The sequence below is a fragment of the Camelus ferus genome, chromosome 26, assembly GCF_009834535.1.
Source record: "Camelus ferus isolate YT-003-E chromosome 26, BCGSAC_Cfer_1.0, whole genome shotgun sequence".
Taxonomy (NCBI): domain Eukaryota; kingdom Metazoa; phylum Chordata; class Mammalia; order Artiodactyla; family Camelidae; genus Camelus; species Camelus ferus.
The window spans coordinates 18,381,210-18,401,095 of NC_045721.1; the positions used below are offsets into that span (position 1 = coordinate 18,381,210).

Genomic DNA, 19,886 nt, shown 5'->3' on the forward strand with positions numbered 1-19,886 from the left:
TTCATTTCTGGTGTCCAGCATAATGTTTTTGGTCATGCATATACATACTATATATTTGCTTTCATATTCTTTTTCATAGTAGGTTACTACAAGATTTGCAAATACTAACTGCTACATGTAAAATGGATAAAAAAACAAATTTCTTCTGTATAGCACAGGGAACTATACTCAATATCTTGTAGTAACGTCTTTCTTTCTCTTGATCCTTCTGCTTGGCAAAGTGCCAATACTAGAAAACTCCAAAAGCCTGGTTTTTCCAGTTCTGCACTCAGATTAAAGAGTTCTAGTTATGAAAATCACTCAATCAAATCAAATTAAATTGGAAACTAAATGCCACCCCAAATTCATGGTATTCAGCCTCAGCTGGGCTCTTCAAGCTGCTCGCCAGTCTATCTAGCACATCCGTCTTCTGGTACCAACGTAGCTCTTCTCACCCTGCACCGCCGTGCCCATCGCCTCCTCCACCTCTCATAGCTCCGGGGAGGAGACAGACCCCATCAGCTTGAGATTCCTCAGTCTTCTGGCCCTGTTACCCTTAGAAGCATCCCTGTATCCACTCCCCTATCAATGTCTTCCTCTAGGTCCCTCAATTCATATCACCCCCTGAGCCGGGATGGTCTCTCTCTAACACAAATTGCAGCAGCTTATACCCCTGTTTGAAATAATTCTGAGACTCATTATCTCCAGAATGAAATTACAACTCCACAGTTTGGAATTTAAGATCCTTCTAGATCATGACCTCTACTCGCTTTTGCTGAAAACAGGGAGTTGGAAACACACACCGATTGCACACACTGATATTCATGGCAGCATTATTCACAATTCACAAAAAGGTGGCAGCAACCCAAGTGTCCATCAACAGATGACAAAATGTAGTCCATCCGTGCAACGGAATATTAGTCAGCCTTTAAAAGGAAGGGATTTCTGACACCTGCTGCAACATGGATGAACCTTGAGGGCATTATGCTAAATGAAATAATCCAGTCCCAGAAGGACAAATACAGTATGATTCTGCTTACGTGAGGTACCTAGAGTGGTCAGACCCACAGAGACAGAAAAGAGAATGGTGGTTGCCAGGGCCTGGGCGAGGAGGGGGAGGGAGTTAGTGATCAGAGGGCACAGAGTTTCAGTTCTGCAGATGAAAAGAGCTCTGGAGACAGATGGTGGTGATGTTGGTTGCACAACAAGGTGAACATGCTTCATGCCACTGAACTGTATGTAAAAATGCTTAAGATGGTAAATTTTATGTTATGGGTATATTACCACAATGAAAAAAAAAGGTTAAAAAAATGCATGACTAAGAATGAGTCCATAGAGTTAGTTATCTCCACTTGAACCTGAGGAGTCAACTTCCCGAAGCAGCAAGGCACAGTGAACTTTTGAAAATTCCAGCTCAGGTGAATGCAATTTCCATACATTTAATTTACTGCAGTGTTAAAACCCTTTTCTTCAAAGAAGTGGTTTACTAAGCAAATCTCTCCCAGACTGCCTTCCTGGCAACAAGACCTTAGAATGACAGACATGCAAATATGAAGAAATTCTAATCTTTGGTAATCGAATACAGGTAAATCTGACCTTTCTCATTCTGTGAGTTCGTCTCTTCTGGTGCCTGGATTCTAAAGTTAACACTACAGAGAAACTATAAACTGTATTTGTTTGTTTAAGAGCTAACAACATTGTGTTGTATTCATTTGGTATTTTAAAGTCTAGTATATGGAGAATTTAAGTGTTCGCTAGTTAACGAGTCAAAAAATGGGGGGTGGGTTAATAAGAGATAAAATTTTTAACTATTACGTAGTGTCTAAAAGCAATTTTGGGTTTTTTTTTTAAATACTGTATATCATAAAGCTTTAGGATCGTTCTTAAATGTTCTGAAAAAGAAAGTTTGCTCCTGTATTTGTATTTATATTACTTTAAATGTTACATCATCCAAGGATATATGCAGTTGCTAAATTCTGCAAGTCCTCCCACTAGCAAAAGTACTAAATGGAGATCACACTTTCATATGATTCACATCCATTCTGTTGCCATGGGTTACTGCACTCATCCTCCTGGACCACTAAAAACCTAGGAGAAACTATAAAGGATTGTCTCAGTGATCCCACTATGGGGAAACCACAAGGAGAGTTCTTTCTTTCTTTCTCCCCCAAATCGAAGATTTTATAAAATACATCGGACGTACTCTAAACCAGTTAACTCACTCACTATGAAAGATAATTCGTTTACCCAATTTTAGCCATCGATTTTTTTAAAATCATATTCACCAAAATTTCAGGTTTATCAATTTCTTGATTACCTTGGACTTAATCCTATCTTATATCATCCAGACCTATATAACTCCTCCTTTTTGATCCCTGATAGCGTCATTTTAAATTACTGTGGTGCATACTGTCTAATTATTCCATTATTTGGATCCTCGCCGACTAGGTTGCTCAGAATAACGTTCAGTGTAAACTCTTATGACAGCAGATGGCTAAAGTTAGACTGCACGAAACCTCACGTTTCTTCAGCAGTTTTTCATAACAGAAAAGGCAAAGAAGGGGACAAGAGAGAATGAGTCAGCAGAAGAAAATGGATTACAAATGAATGGAAATTATGTTTACGTGGGGGGACTTCTTTCCATTTGAGGTTTTGCTTTTTGTGCCAAACAAGTTAAGACCTAGGAATTGTGTCATCCCAGCGACTTCATCTCCTGCGAGAATCAGGGATGCTCACTGCCTGACGGACAGTTCCCGATAACACCGGGCCCGTTAAGATGGCGGAGGAACTCACGAAGGGTGGATGATAAACCCCCTCTAACGTGCTAAGAAGAGGAAGAGTAAGAAAAGGCAGCAGAGAAATACTGCAGCCATAGCCCTCAACACCCAGCAATGCCCTGCCAGATTTTAGGAAACTTGGGCAAGGCAAGATAGCTCTGAGAACTTCCGCCGGCAGAGTGGGGTCTTTTCAAATAACATCCACAAATACTTGGATTTGTCAGACTCATTAGAATAGGCAGGGACTCTAAAATCTTTCCTCCTCTCCCACAGCAAGTGCATGATGAACCCATGGGGTAGTAAAAGAAAACATTTAACATTTACTTAAAAACTGGAAGCTAATTTTACTATCAATTAGCATGTAGATTAATAGCAGAGTACATAGAAGAGTTAAAGCGTGTGTGTGTGTGTGCCTGAGTGTGTGTGTGTGTGTGTGTGTGTGCCTGTGTGTGTGTGTGCCTGAGTGTGTGTGTGTGTGTACCTGAGTGTGTGTGTGTGCCTGAGTGTGTGTGTGTGTGTGTGTAAAATCTCAGTTTTGTCATCTGTGATGCTTAAAATATTCATCAGTGGCTGCCTCCCTGGGTTGTTCGGAGGACCACATGAGGTCATTCTCTCTGCTGGCTGGTACCAAGTACCTGCTCAATGAACAATGGTTCCCTTCCTTGGGGGAAAGGCTTCTCTCTGTGTGGACATCTCAGGAGCGCACCCTGTCAACTTGATAGGAAGTCTATTCGCATGCCCAGGCCCTCTGACCTCGGGCCTCCCACCACCAGGCTGAACAGACACCTCCTGGGGCCTGTCTACACAGCACTGTACGCAGTGTTGGCCACACCCATCATCGGCCCTCACCGTCAACCCCAACCTAATGACATCATGACAGAGAACGTACTCTCGCACCTCCGGCTGCATCTTGACAGTGGAAACCTTCATTCCTGGCCCTTCGGATCTGGATGGTAAACCATCACGTATTACGCCTTTGGCCTCCCAAACAAATGTGCTTTGAAATTCTCCACATGTTTAAACCGCCCACACCAAGCAGAGTACAACATATGGGAAAACAAGATCTCCAAAAATGATGCTTTCACCAACAAAAGCCAAGGCTTTCTGTCATCCTGTGGAGCTATAATTAGAGAAGGCTTTTGAAGTTCAATCAGTCGGCCGTACCCATATAAGGCAAGCTACTGAGTGTACTTGTGGTTCTTCTTGAGGTTATTTTCCCCCGGACTTTAAGGAAAGGAGAAGTGGGGTGGGGAGAAGTGTTGAAAATGAAGAGGACCCCCCCCCCAAAAAAGTGGGAAGCTCTGAGTTCCCAAATCCTGGCCGGCCACGGTTTGCACGTCTACCTCTAAAGTGAGGTGGCAGCTTTGAAAGCTTCGGAGGAGGGGAAACCCTTCCTCCTCCCCTGGCTCTGGCTGTCATCCCAGAGCCCCAAGTCCTGCTGCCAAACCATCTGCTCTAAGGAAAGCTGCCGAAATATTAACACATGTGAAAAGCAGCTCCCAAACTGTAGCCCCCCTTTCCCCAACCCAGGGGGGCAGGCTGACTCGAGATTCCACGGGACCATCACTACTTCCTAAAACTCACTGAAGGAGGAACAGGCATGTGGTTTGGAGGAGAGAAGCCACTGGGCTGCACGTTCAGAAAAGACCGTGAAAGAGGGACCCTCAGCCTCGCAGCTCCCTTTCTCACACTGTTTCTGCTCACGTAAACACGTGCAAACACACGGCTCACCCATCAGCTCGGAAGAGGCCTTTTTTCTTTACCTTCAACTGAAAAGTCAAAACAAGTATCTCTGATTATACGGGGCACCATATCCCTGACTTTAGGTGAAGCCAAGTTCTCCTGGATTTATATCTCAAGGGAATAGTGAACACACAATGATTCTCTACCATTCTTCCTAAGATGGAAACCCAAGGACAAGCGGGCCCACATAGGGAAATGAATAATTCTGTGGATTTCTTAGAAGATCACATACCCAAATCAGTAAGTAATGGAATATTTGATTTGGGATTAACTGAGTACCAAAGTATAAAAATCAGATTTAAAGCCATTTTTAACTCTACCCAACCCTGGACAAAGTGCCTGCTGTCTGTCACCCTTGGTCTCCATCCTCAGTTGTAAAATGTTCAGGGATGAGTCACTCTTGCAGAGCTGTGTCCTCAAAGAACTAATAACACCACAGCGAAAACGTCCTAAGTTCTCACTGTGTGTCAGGCGCTACACTAATTATTTTTAAATGCATTTGCTCATTTAATCCACACAGCAACTATAAGTTACTCTTTTGTCCTCATTTTGCAGATGAGAAACAGAATAGATTGATCATACACATTGCCAAGATTACACAGCCAGCATGTGGGTGCCAGGACAGATGTCTTGTCTGACTTCAAAGCCCCAAATCACGAAGCTCTTCAACTATATGCAGGCAGTTTGTGAACAGAAGAAGCCACTACTGCAAATAAGGAAAAATCCACCTGACACCATGACCATCCCCACTGTTCAGCTCTTCTGAGCATGTCCAGTCCCTGGCTAAACAGACTTTAAAAAACAACAACAACACTTTTTTTTTTTAAGTTTATCAACAGCTGTCCAATGTCTTCATTATAAATAACCAGTTAGCACGCATGGAGGGAAAAAAACCAAATACTCCTTTCAACTATTTTAAAACAAATCAAAATGAAAATTCAAATGAGTCTATTAGGTTCACGGGAAACCCTGCTATAATTATAAACTCCAGCACCTAATCTAAAGTCATGTCTTATCTTAGAAGTTTGGTGGATTCCAAAAAGCTCTCTTGTTTTATCATTTCACCCAAGATCTCTGATGGAATTTTTAAAATCCCAAGACAGAAGCTTATACGTGTCCAACCTGGTGGATACCTGAAATGCCCCAGTTTATTCCTTTGGCCCAGGGGAATGGGTCGGGGTCAGCGATCAGGCCTCTTATCACCAAACCCCAGGGTACTAACTATGAAAGCAGTTAAAGAAGAGAAATACAGAGGTCAGAGATTTCACTGAAACTATCAGGAATGTTAGCAAGACAACGGGTCCCCAGAGCTGTACATTTAAACTCCTACTGCTCGCCTCCTTCACACCCAGCCTTTGCTAGAACAAAACCAAGTGAGACAAGAGCCAAGTTTGCAAAGAGCTTACAGTTGAAGGAAGGAAGAGACAGGAAGATGATGACGATGTGTTCGAGGATGCCACGGGAGCACAGATAAGCAGCAGCTCAATCAACGTGCCATCAGGCCACAGAGGCTTCCTCGAGAACCAATACTTGAGCTGAGTTTTAAACACTAAGTGGTATCTGGGTGCGAGGGAGAGGGAACTGGGGTGTTACTAGGGAGGGAGAAACAAGGGCTCCCAGCTTTTACAAAAGAAAGGCAGTATGGGTGGGTGCAACTGTATGTCTTTGTGTAGCTTATATGCAATTTCTTCTTAACATCATACTTTGAAATGAAAACTCTTGAGATCCCTTTGAGAGTCATTCTGTTTGCTTCCTTTGGGGTGCTTTGTTCATATGCGACAGAAATCAACACAGTGCTTCACATACATTAACTCACATAATTCACCCAGAACCTTGTGGGTACATACCATTCTTATTCCCATTTTGCAGGTAAGGAAACTGAGGCCCTAAGGAGATAGGTAATGTGTCCAAGTTTACCCGGTGAGTACTGGAAAGACTGGATTATGAAGCCCTCTGGACTGCATCTCTGCTCTAAAGCCCTGTGCTACATGGCCTCTCAGGAAAGGAAGTAACTGGAAAGTATTAGGAACTGAGGATGGCAGGGAGGCCAGCAGACCCAGGCTGGCAACTCTGCAGCCTGAGCCTCTTCGGCGAGGGCTCCTCGGCAACCGCGTCAAGCACAAACCCTGCAGCTGGCACCGCCAGCACTGCCACACACGGGACACTGCCTGCGGAATGCCATCTTGCTACCACACCAGCGCCACCCAAGGAATCTGGCTCACAGCCCCCACTACCCTTGCAGGGCCCTACTCTGTCCTGCAAGCACCAGATGCAGGGTCTGGAAGGGAGGATGTGACTGATGAAACCCAGCTCACGCGCCCATGTCCAAGATGCACGCAGCCGGACAGCCATTCCACGGCAAGGTCGGCATCTACATGGACAAATGAGGTCCTGCCTCCCCTCAGCGTCCATAAGGTAGGTGTACTGGTTTCCAAGGACTGCTGGAACAAAGTACCGCAAACTGGGTGGCTTAAAACAAGAGAAATGTATTCTCTCACTGCTCTGGAAGCCAAGAGTCAGAAGCAGGACTGTTTCCATCGGGAGGTTCTGGGCCGAACCCATTCCATGCCTTTCTTCTGGATTCTGGTGGTGGCCAGCAATCTCTGTACTGCCTTGGCTTGTGGACCCATCTCTCAGATCCATGCCCCACCTTCACAGGGACTTCTCCCCGTGTCTGCGTCTCTTTTCCTTTTCTTACAAGGACATTAGTCATATGATTCAGGACACACCCGACGCGTGTATGACCACACCTTAACTTAATTCCATCTGCAGAGACCCTATTTCCAAATAAGGTCATATTCAGGGCTACCAGGAGTTAGGACTTGAACACATCTTTCAGGGGGCACATTCAATCCATAACAGTGCGGAATTACACAGATAGGGGAAAAGGGTTCAGATGCCCGGCAGCCAAAAAAAGACAAATATTCGCTGCACCTCAATTGCTATAGGGGCCTTCATTTCATCTAATAACGAAATAAATGATTTCAAAGCAAGAGTGGGATATGCCGAAAGCAACAAATGGTCTAGTAGCTCTCTTAGGGAAATCAGCTAGACAGGAATTTGCAGTCAGGGGGAGGTGGGGGTGTTAATTAAAAAGCTAGAAGGTCCCTCCCCTGGAATGACCCTCAGAAGAAGACGGCCAGGCACAGGTCCTGCTACCTTTAACGCCCACAGGCACCTGCCAAATGTTTCTCTTTTATCTTCAAAAAGAGAAAAGTTGGCCTGGAGGGGCCATCATGGATTTAAGGAGAAAGATAAATGGAGATTTTAACAGTGTGTATGGGTTACCTAAGCCATCATTTTTCAACTGAATCGGTATATGACAGATGTTTGAAATATACATTATTTACGTAGCTGGTCTAGTCTTTGGTGCTGCTGCCCACATAGCTCTAAACGCTTTTCAAACCTGACTATACAGATATCAAAAGCATATCCCTTTTATCAACAGTACCATAGCTTCTGAGTAAATGCAAACACTAATCAAACAAATCCAAGAATTAAAAAGCACTTTACTTTTAGGGAAAGGGAGCAGATCTAACTTTGAGTCTCCAGGTTTTCCAAAACCCAAGTAGGACTCAATGTTAATGGAATCCAACTGACCCTCCATCTGCTGGAAATAAAAATAAGCAAGTCATCTGTTCCCCTCTACGAAGCGGAACATAAAGTACAAAAGCTAAGCTATTTCCGTGTTCTCACTAACACTGCTAAGTGGTTGACCTCCAGACTATACATGGACTCTCTACCGGTCACGTGTGTGCCTTTTCTGCTTGGACAACCAACCCGTTACATCCAGCGTGGAACTCATCATCTGCTCCATTTCCCCCAGCTTCCTGGTCATTTACTGCAGTCTTTCAACAAAAATCTCTGATTCACCTTTCATTTTTTCTCACCTCTTCAATCCAGTCACTTACAAGGAACAGCCAGGCCCTTTGTCCTCACAGATGCCCCCTTTGCCCTTCACCCCCATCCCTCCTTCCTTGGCTGACATGGGATTTTACTGTGAGGCATGAGTACCGCTCAGGTATGTGAGGGCATTTTAGGTGGTACCTGGTTGAATTATTTTTTTACTGAAATAGTAATATATTCATGTTAATGGGCACTAAAAAGATAACTGCCAAATGAAATCCATAACTTCATATAAAATAAACAATTTTCATTTTAATTCATTTAAATACATAAGTGGGTAGAGTTAAAATAAAAATTAAGTACATAACAGCACAGATGGTGTATGACATGGTTAAAAAGTCCTTGAGGGCGGCGTGCTAATCCCAGCAGTGCTGGAAAACACTGCTCTGGGCTGGCCCCTCATCACCTTACTGCTTGATCACCTCTGTCTGCTCAACCACCTCCCAGCTGGTCTCCTAGCCTCCCGACTCTCATCTCTTCCATCTATCCTGCAACCCATGGCCAGACACCTCTTCCTCAGATGCTCCTTTCATCATTTCTCTCCCAAGCTCACAAATCTAATTGCTACCCCATAAACTCTGAATTCCATCTACATTTCAAGATCCCATCTGGGCTAGCTACATGTCATTTCTAGTTACATCCCAAAGTCACATTATGGCAAATTTCACATAGATGTTTCCTTTCCAGCTTCATGCCTTGGTTCATACTGCTTCCACAGCCTTCCTCCAATCCTCCTTCTCTGTCTCTTCACATCCTACCCAGTCCTTTAAGATGCAAGTCCTACCTCCAAGCAGCCTTTTTTTTTTAATTGACATCTCTTCTCTAAACTCCTATTCCACTTATACTAACCACATCAACCACCCCATTTAACTCTTGCTTATATCCTATTTTTCCTATTTTATTTACCGCTCTCTAATGGCTGACTCATTGAGAGCTGGTCCGACCAACCATAATAGGAAGTCCTTGATAGTCCACGTACCTCGATACACATACACACACACACACACACACACACACACACACACACACACACACACAATTATCTTCCATAGTTATAAAAGGATGACTCACAGTAGAAGTTCAAGACAGCTCTTCAACCAACTTTTTTTAAGACAAGCCATGTTTTATTCATTCATCCAATAAACATTTCCTGAGTCCCCGACATAGTGCCAAGCTCTATGGTTGCTGACGAAATAGAGATGTGAATCAAACACGTACTGCCACTGAGGAACTCACCGGCTAGTAAACCCATGGTACAACAGAAGGTCACCAAGTTGCCGAAACACAAGTACAAAACAAGTGTCATGTGAGTGATTTGCTCTAGAAAGGACAGGAGTGTGTGAACTTGTTCTGGAAGGCTTAATAGGATCCCCAAATATCAGACCTTTAAAGATGAGGAGCACGTTCTCAGCAGTGTGACACAAATGACAAAAGGTACAAAATGGCAACGAGGCACTGCTGAAGGCAAAGAGTTTCCAGAGCCTGGAGCACAGGGTGTTGGGAAGGGACAGAAGAAGAGGTGGGAAAAGCAGGGGAGGTCATGCCATGAAGAACTTTGGTCTTAGACCTCATCCACAGGCATGAAAAACACTGAAGAGAGATGAAAAGTCACATGACCAGTTTTGCTTTAGGAGGGATTAAAAAAAATAAAAAACAAAGCCCTTCTGGGCACAAGTACCCATGAATTGGACACGGTCAGTTTGGAAGACACTGCCATAGAACAGACGAAGATGTAAACAACAGAGATGAAGAGGGAGGGGCAGATTTTAGAAATATTTAGGTGGCGGAAATCAATGGGATCTCCTGGCCAACTAGTTGCACATTCCGATGTCACATAAAAACAGTCCAGGGATTAACTACTTAAGGAAAAGTTTACTACCTACTTTAAAAAACACCCATGTCATTTCTTTCCTGGGTTACTGTGGCGAAAGTTAAGTTTGCGTCGACTATAATCTGTATTCTTACAAACTACAAGAACCTCCACTTCAAACCTGAGACATTAGGCAGCACACAGTTTCCATGACTGATCTACAAAAGCCTGTCCTAATTGCCAAAGTCAGCATCTGATCCCACTGGCAAGGATCCAATGGGATTTTGTTCCTTGGTTTTATCTGCACTCAGCATAAGCAATCTTGTATCAAAGAACATAGCACTGTCTGAACTGCCCTAACTCTCTGGGGTATAGAGAATTTAAGCCATGGTTGCTCCGGAGGTGCAAAAAAAATGCTAAGGTTTTTATACAATATACTCAGATTCCTTTTTGCAAATAAAAACATTCACAAGAGTGTAAAAGATATTGAAATACCAAGAGAGGTGACCTTTTGCAAGCACATTCGCGTTCTCCCGGAAAATAAAGAATACAGTCATTCACCACCAAGTGTAATATTCCTCACTTCCACGGGCCTGATGAAAGGAGTCAACACAGGTAGTTTCAAATTAAAACACAGTTAGAGCAGCGAGGCTGAAAATGGATCTCTACAAAGAGGGAAAAGGAGGCGACAGGATGCTGTTTATGAAAACTTGCATATGATCATGATCTGCCGGCTGTGTCCCTCGTCCCCCCACCCCCTGTTAGTTTGGTCACCAGGACCAGCCCTGATGCAGACACTTAATGTAACATCTGGGGATGACAGGAAATAGGACCTGACTGCAAAACAAGCACTGTTCCCACACAGCCCCCAGCCGGAAGCACATGACTCCAATAAATAGAAAGGGCAAAGGTTATTTCTAACGATTTCGGGGTAAGTGCTTAGAAATCCCGAGCTTGCTCGTTATGCAGCCCAATTCTGTCATGGAAACGTGGGCCAGGAGGACCCGTTACAGACGGGGAGGGGCCCTGTTACTCGCCAGAGACACAGCTGGTTTGTGGCAGGCCCAGATTAGAACCTCGGTTGTCCATCCTCCACTCCCAGCAAACTCTAACATCTCTTAAAATAACAGAACATAAGGAACTGGGACACGCAATCAACTGTGCCCCAGAACTCATTTCTATAAAATGAAAACTAATAAACTCATCCAGGTGGCGTCCTGACCATTCCTCCTCACTGAGTATATTAGTTAGATTGGCAGACAAACTGGTTTATATTTTCTTAAAATGTCAGTTTGGGGCATGTGTTTTTTCTCTTTTCTTTTCAAATCCTTTAAAGCCACAGTATTAAAACTGTCTACTTTATTGTTCTGTAAAATGACAAGCATCCATCTCAAAGAACCATGATTTTAGAGGTGTCTCACTCACAAGGGACATCTTTTATGAACACGCTCTGTAGAACCTTTATAGTGGGAAAATCACTTTCCAATCTTGATTAAACTTGGTGGCAAGGCATGTGCAATACAAAGATGCAGCCATCCCTGGGGCTGGGGTAGAGGAGAGTGAAAAAAGTTACAAGTTAGCAGCATCATTTGTATAAAGAGGTCACAATTCACATGGTCCTAACAGAGAAGGTTCTAACGCCTTCATCAACAAAAGGTTCGGTGCCCTGAAAATCATTTCATGGAAGTGGGAGAGCACGTTTTCATGTATAAAGCCCTAAGGATCATACAGATATTTCCCTCTTTGTGGGGAGTTTTACTTTTATCTCTAGTTAATTAATAGCATAATTTCTAGTTTCAGAAACTGGAAGAATGATCGCACATGCATTTGGGCTAACCCTGTTTCTTGTTCAGATCACGGATACACATTTTATTATCCATCTTGATTTGAACAAGAGGCAAGATTTTTCCCCCTTCTGTCCAGAAACTTCTTTTGGGAAATTAATATTCAAGATGAATAGTGAACTCACCTCGTAGCCTGTGAACTTGCTGGTTGCCAAGAGGCCTGTGAGTTCTTGGGATGATTTTCAATTTGGTAACATGAATTAGGGGCTTAAACAGTCATATAAGGCATAGTCTTCAAGACTTAAAGTTTCAGAATTCTCTATCTAACTTTCTGCTTGCAAGATCTCTTTAAGCCTTATATGTGCCCATTCTAACCTCCTGAGCTTAAGTGTAGTTTATCCTGAAGGTGCACGAAAAAGCCAAGGCTAACTGTCAAGCCTGTTGCTGTAAATCACATTTCAAACTGATAATTACTTATTAGTGGAGAAAAGACTGTTTGAAAAGGTGCTGTCTCCTTCGAAAGAGATTATGGAATGCCTATAATTTTGCCTTAAATAAACAGAGTTGAACTTGAAGTACCCACTGTGTGACAGGTAGGCCAGACCAGAAGGACAACTATTAACATTTTTCCAAGGATCTCTCCTTTCCTAAAGTTTTTTCTTTAAGTGATTTTTCTCCTTGGGGGAGGAGATTTCTAAAAACAGTCTCAACTGAAGTTATTTTAGGTCCTGTCGTACATCTCTGAAGAGGCTTATCTTGCCCTTTGAATCCAACAACAAAAAAACTCTCCTGAAAATGAAGTATGATAAATACTAGTGGTTATTAAGCCAAATGACTGGACAAACAGGAAGGAGAAATATGAAAAGGCTCATGTCTTTCTAAGCCACTTCATTTTCTATTTCATTTTATGTGACAAAGGATCCGTTTGTACCCAGAGTCACTAACTTAATACAAGTGGATTTCCTTAACATTTCTTAAGGGGAAGAGCACTTCCCGCAAATGATCTCAAAGCGTGTCAATATGCCATTTATTCCGATCAACCCTTATATTTGGAAAGGAACCATATTTGAAAAGGAAATTGATAAGATACTCCCACCCTCCCTGCCAAAAGATGTGTATGAGAAAGGTTCCACCTACTCTCCCAGCATTCATTGTAGGGGTCTGTCTTAATATTTACTATCTCCTTCCATTCGCCCCAACCCCTTTTATTACATGTATTAGCTAATAATTAAAATAAAGAATAAATAACAGCCATCTACCCTTCGACAAAACCTAATTATATCCAACCCTGCAGCCCCATGAGAATGAAGCAAGGCACTCTGCTTGGTGTGTGTGTGGGGGGGGGGGGGGAATTCCATACAATGTTGAATGAATAAGACAGCTCTTCTTTTCCTACTTTTTGGTTTTCTTTTCTCAGTAGTAACCTAACATTAAATTGGCACAGAAAACCACCAACCTGAAACAACTGATCCTTCCCACTCACCAGAGGACCAGCTTACCATCTGCAAGTCAAGAAATGAAGTAAGAGGATCCAAGAAAATTAAAAGCTTCTTCCTCAAGCCCTTAGAAAGAAAAATGCCTTGCAAAACCAGCAACCAAAGAGAAGTTCTTGAGCAAAGAATGAAATGTGATCATGATGAAGCTATGCCAAAACAGATAAAAAAAATAAGCTCCAGGGGAACGTGCCTGAAATCATTCAAGAATCTTGCAGGTTTGTTGAAGAAATTATGGCCACCTGCCCTCCCACAGCCTCACATTTGGTGTCAGTACTGATTCCAGAAGAGGGGCAAAACAGAGGGGGGAATCTTGAGGGCAGAAGGCAGGCATTCAAACCCTAAACCTAGGAAACCTGGGACTATCTGAACACTCTGTGAAGACAAGGGCTTATGTACGTATGTGTTTTGAGGTTACGTCTGGATTTAGAGGTATTTCAAAATTTACTGTCACATGCCTGAAGAATATAGCCACCATAGCAGTGATTGACTTAAATTGCTAACATATAAACTGGAGTTGTCACTTCCTTTACAAATTTGGCTTTTCATGACAGAGAAAGTCAAGGGAGCCTTACCGCCAAAATACTACATCCCTATGTCACCAGATTTTGCAATAAAAAGATGGTGATTTTATTTAGGTTTTATATTCGCGTAAATGCAGTCACAAGACATTTCTAAAGCATGAGATACTGGCCTCAGTTTTTTTTTTTTAAACTTACTGTTTTAGGAGAAAGACTGCAGAGCTAGACTTTAAGTACCAACTGCAAGCTTAAAGCACTCTTCCCAGTTAAGACAGGACTTAGAATTATTTGGTAGAGGATGTGTTTTCAAATATAATCTCGATTCTTCCATTACATTGTGTTTAGAAGAAAATCAATTCTTTCAGAATGAAAAACAATCAAAATTGGTGCCTTACACATCATTACATACAAGTGGTCAACAGCAAGTAAGCAGAAAACAACGAAAGAGTTTCACAATTTTCCTCCTTCGGCATTTCAAGTATTTTATCCCTGGGTTCCCGAGTCAGAGCAAAGCCATTCCGTTGTATTTCAGAAGGGAACCGACTGGCGCCTTCAGAAATGCTTCTACGCGTTTTAAGATGAAATCTTTTTTGAAGTCTTCATCCCCATTTACCATTTTGTTTGTCCTTCCTGTCTAACGTGCAAAAATCCACGACACAGCCTCCATTCTTTCCACACAACCTAATTCAAAGCAATATATGTTAAATCCACACAGAATCCTGGGAGCATTCAATCCGCATCCACACAGTTCTCTGCGTGCAAATCCGACCAGCTTGAGACGTACGCCGACCTCTTCCCTGACTCAAACCATCCAGAACTGTTCATGGAACCTGTTCCCTTTGAAGAAAGAAGGGCTGTTTAAATACCCACTAGGATAACAACTGGCCACAATGCGGGAGCGAGCAAGCCCGGCACTGCAGGCGACAGCAGACGCAGGCGCTTCCCCAAGCTCAAGGAGGCTGGGCGCCCGGGTTTGCAGTCATTTATCTCTGCAGCCAAAACGCCCGGCACGTCCCCCTCCTTGATTTCACCTAACTAATAGCTCTCAAACCCCATATTGAGAGGGCCTGCTGTGGATCTTGCGGAGGTACAAAATGGTGGATGTGAGCTAATTTTTTTCCTGCTTTCCCCATAACTTATCGCATCCATCACCGCCCGGCCTCCCGGGGAAGCACCCCGGCCGCGGCGCCCCGAGCACGCCCCGCGGCCCCCGGGCCCAGAGACAGAAACGCGGTTACCAACCTGATGTCATGTAGCCCCGCGAAGCCTGGGGCGCGAAGGCCGCGGGGAAGCGCTTGTGCAGGCGGTAGTCCTTCTCGCTGCGGGACCTCATGCGGTCCGAGGCCCGGTCGGAGAAATCCGAGCTAGGCCAGGCTCGCCGCAAGGTTGTGCTCCGGGTCTTCTTCATGGTGGGGAGGGCGACCTGCTGCCCCGATCCTCGGGGCCTCAGCGCCGGGGCGCAGCGCGCGACTTCATCCGTCTACGGCGGGCACGACCCGGGCGGACTCTGCGCGCATTTTCCCAGCCCCTCCTCGTCGGCGTCTACACCGCCAGCGGCGGGTCCGGCCCTCCCCACGCCCCCACACCCCCCCACGGCGAAGGCTCCGATTTTACACACGTCCCACAATGCATTACACTTCATTTGCAATCCGCCCGGCTTATAGCTTCCAGATTCCTGGGGGGAAAGGCACGTTAGGAGGCTCGCCGGCCAGGAGGAGGCGGGGAGGGGGCGGGTGGGGTGGGGGCGCCGAGACTTGCAGCGTGAAAGCAATGGGAGCGCAGACAATGGCCCGATTCAGCGCAGGAGTGTTTAGCCAACTGTGAGCCACCGCACAAAAGACCCAAACAAATGAGGAAGCCGAGGCCTCCGGGGCTGACCCGGGATCGGGCGCCCGGGAAGCCGGAGGGGCGGCGACAGACCCTCTCCGCACTGTGCGGCTCAGAGCGAGGCGTGGGGATGACAGTGTCCAAGTCGTGTCCCCCTGGGCCTATCAGCCGCGCGGCCCGCAGTCCCGGGCGCAGAGTGGCTCTGCCTCCCCTGCAGTCCTTGGGAGGCAATCTTCATTACAGAGGCTCGGATGGGGGGCGCGTGTGCACGGGATCCGAGCAGGCTCTGCAGTCAGCAGCTGCGGCAGGCAGGCTCCTGCCGAATCCAGGAAGAGCCCGAGTCGTCCTCACGACTGCGGCGCCTAGTCGATCTTCCTCCTTCCGAGGCTCAGGGTGGTGTGCGTGCATGCGTGTGTGTGTATGTGTGTGTGCGCGCGCGCGCGCGCCGACACGCATGTGCCCCCCTACACATGCATGCTCCTACTTACTGGCCGAGGCGGCGACGTAAGCCATGGCTGCCAAGGATGCGGAGCCTGCCGACCGACACCCGCACGGGGGCACCGCCGCTCAGCCGCGAGCGCGTGGAATGGCTATTGAAGGGCAGGAAGCCGGGAAGCGCCCAGCCTCGTGCTAATCACCAAGCTGCCTTAAGTTAGAGCACGGATCCTGTCAGGCTTCTCATTTTCATGTAAAACACCCTGAGGCGGCGCTGGGACCTTGGCTGGTGCCCCAGCCTGGAGTCCGCGCTTGGATATTTACATATTTTCAGGATGGCGCCTCCCCCTCGAAGAAAGGGAGAGAAATCCCTCGGTGGGAATAGGGCGTTCGGCGGTGCCCTGCCTCGCCCACCTGCGCCAACCCGAAGTCAGCTAGAGCCGGGGGAGGGGGCGCCACTCGGAGCCCCTCCGACAGCCGCAAACGCCCGGGCACCTGGTCCACGCCGCCTGGAGAACGCAGTGGAGGCGGCTCCGGCTCTTCCTTCTCCCCGGAGCACCCGGTGTCAGTCACTACCAGCCCGATAACCTGCATTCAGATCCACAGCCCCTTTACACCGCTCGCCTCTGCACAGCTGTTTCTGGTCCAACAACCAATCGCTAAAGGACAACAATGCGCGGGAGGGGAGGAGGGGGCGATGCACCGCCCCGGCCGAGGCGCGGGGCCCGGGACGCCAGCCCGGGACGCGGAGGTCACGCCGAGTTAAAGGCGCGCGGCCACAATGCGGCGAACCCCGACCACGCTGCGCTGCAGCCGTTTTTCCCGAAACGCTTATGTCCCGTTTGGGTTTCCAAAAATGCTTAGGTGTTGTAAACAACAAAATAAATCCGATTTTCCTTCTTAAACATTGTGTTTTGTTTTACGTTTTTGAGCTTTTTTTCCCATTTGTGAGGCTGCAATGTTCAAAATCGTGTTTTATGCTGTTTTTCGTATTTGCAGGTGCCAAGGTGCAGACAGAAATCCTTATGAGGCTATGATTTTATCAGGCTGGTACCGCAAAAAACAGCCTTCCCTCCACCAAAAAAAAAAAAAAAAAGGAGGGGGGTTCTAAATGGTTAAGATTCAGCAGTTTTAGCAGGATTCAGTGCCATTCCAAGGCTTTCATTCTCTTGGGGAGGGGGAGGGGAGGGACAGCAAGGTTCTTGGAGAACCACGCAGAGCGGGGCGGGGTTTATGCCACAAATATTACAGAATCTAGAACTTCCATTCAGTATTTCAAGGCCTCCCTCTGCAACCTGGGGCCATTGTAACTGATCTCTCTCTCTCTCTCTCTCTCTCTCTCTCTCGGGATACCGCGTGTAAACAAACAAATAAAAATCACTGAGCATCATACAGAACTTGTATTTACACTGATCAAAATGTATTACTAACTGTAAACCAATTAGCTAATGTTCTGTGGCATTTTTTTAAAGTTAGAAAAGGGCACATTTTGCTAAAATGTCTTCTTTACTGTAGGAAGGCTGCTAAGAACAGAAAGACTCCAGCTTTAGAAGCTGCAGAAGACTCAATGTGTAAAGAACCATAAAGGCAATAAAAAGTAATTGTATTAATGAATGCATGAGACATTGACATTTAGATATCTCAATCCAATTCAACAATTACTCAGTACCTCCCATGAGCCAAACGTGGGTATATGAATGATTATTATAGTTATGACTGAAGGCTAATGGTGATTGCTGTGGCAACTGTAATACTTATTCATCCAGCAAATTATTATTGACTGCCTAGTATATGCTCTGATGGGTGCTGGCCAAACAGAACACCACACGCGGCTCCATGTAACTTTGGTCAAGGTAGTAAGCAAATAAATGCAGAGACTGTGTTCAGGTCTACAAACCTCTGTGAAAAAATGAGTTACTCTGACACCCACAAGATGTGGCATCATCCAAGCAAAGAATGAGGGGGAAAGATGTTTCTGAAAGTGGGAACAGTACATGCAAAGGCCCTGAGGTAGGAAAGAATATTGGCTTCTGTTGGAAGAAGTGAAAGAAGGCTGGTATAGCTGGAATTGGAGCATAAGAGGATGCATGTAATGAGGTCATGAAGGAAGCCAAGAGGCAGATCATGCAGGGACTTGCACACCATGTTAAGAATTTTGAATTCTACTGTATTATGTGAACACTGAAGGGTTTCAAACAAAGAAACAATAACAATTTTAAAATTTCTGTATAAAAGGGGCTTAGAAGAGGGAATCTGTTTAGGGGGAGGGGTCAGCCAGGAATTATCTGGAGAGTTAAGTTTGAATCACACTTGACATTAAAACGGAGAAAATATTCATTGCTCATGTGAAGGAATGGGGGTGGATTGATGGATATTTTGGAAGGAGAGCTCCAGCTCCAGTCTGCCACCTCTGAATGTGACCCTTTGCAGAGCAATGATATCATCCAGTGTCCATACACAACAGAATGTTCTTACAGCCAAAGCCACACAACCAGACACAGAAGAATCAGGCAGAAAACAGGCTGGGTTAGCTGAATCAAATCAGATAGTAGAGAAGGAGACGGAGGGGCACTTAAGTAATTTATCAATCCAAATTAGGTGGCAACATCAGAAGAAGTTATGAAGGTAAGACTTGAATCTAGCAAACAACATTGTGAAACCAATCCTATGTAAAGAAAGTAGACGTGGAATCCTGTCATCACAGCCACCGTTAAAATCAGACTCAGTGTGTCCATCTGTCCTATGGGAAGATTCACTCTGGTCACACTCAACCCTAGGTACCTAGTCATAGTTTCCAATCTCTCAGCCTATCTGAGACAATCAAGTATCTGGGTCGTGAGCTATCCATAAAGTAAGCTCAGGTGTGTAATCCCAGTCGTCAATACTAGGAAAGTTTAGAATTAAATAGAGAAATGATACAGCAAATCATTTTCACGGTATTCATATTTTTTTCATCGGGCTTAAGAATAATTTATACATTTGGTATTTACATATTCAATAAATCAGAGACACTAATTAGATGCATATCTGCTCTGTGATTCTAATTCATATGTATATAGTTGACCCTGAAACAACTGGGTTAATTCTAGCATAACTTACAGTGGCCCTCCCATCCATGGTTCCTGGGATTCGACCAACCAGACAGACAGACTGTGAAGTGCGTAGCATTTACTATTGAAAAACACCCACGTTATCAGTGGAATCTGGTAGTTCCTGGTAGATGAGCTGTAATTGATTTTAGACCTGTAATTTTAAGTTGAAAGGTAGAAGACTTTTAACTTTGACATGTTCCTCATTTAAAACTTTGGTTTATCAGACTTGCAAGAGTTGAGTGAATTTAAGTGTCATAAGTAAGTAAACTCCATGAGGGCAACGGGTATTTTCTGTTTTATTCACTGTTATTCACTGCTCTGCTCTGTTCAGAGTTGCGTCTCCGGTGGCTAGCAATAACTGGCACGGATGCGATGAGTAATGAAGCCTGATTAAGTGCCCTGACAGATTTGGTTTGAAGTCCTCCATAACTGCTTCTAAACGGGGCCAATTACTGAGTAAAGGGACTTCAGTATTCGATGTGAGTTGATCAAATGTTTTTCAAAGGCCCCCTGAGAGTT

At 45.0% G+C, this 19,886-nt stretch overlaps 1 protein-coding gene and 1 long non-coding RNA gene across 11 annotated transcripts in view; one reads left to right on the forward strand and one right to left on the reverse strand.

Moving 5' to 3' along the window:
• The window catches only part of STOX2 (storkhead box 2), a 175,586-nt gene that overhangs the window by 79,929 nt on the left and 75,771 nt on the right, over positions 1-19,886 (reverse strand). Inside the window, exon 1 of one of the 10 annotated variants that reach the window (XM_032468553.1) lies at positions 15,256-17,105. The exons of the other annotated variants lie outside the window; for them this stretch is intronic. Within the exon in view, the coding sequence (XP_032324444.1) occupies positions 15,256-15,421 (166 nt within the window). The 5' untranslated portion in view covers positions 15,422-17,105. Of the gene's footprint in view, positions 1-15,255; positions 17,106-19,886 lie in introns of those variants that run through there. 10 annotated transcript variants of the gene reach the window in all.
• On the forward strand, positions 5,864-12,989 carry LOC116660036. Its single transcript, XR_004315389.1, has 3 exons — positions 5,864-6,235; positions 6,789-6,791; positions 12,979-12,989. It is a non-coding gene; the product is annotated as an uncharacterized LOC116660036 (long non-coding RNA).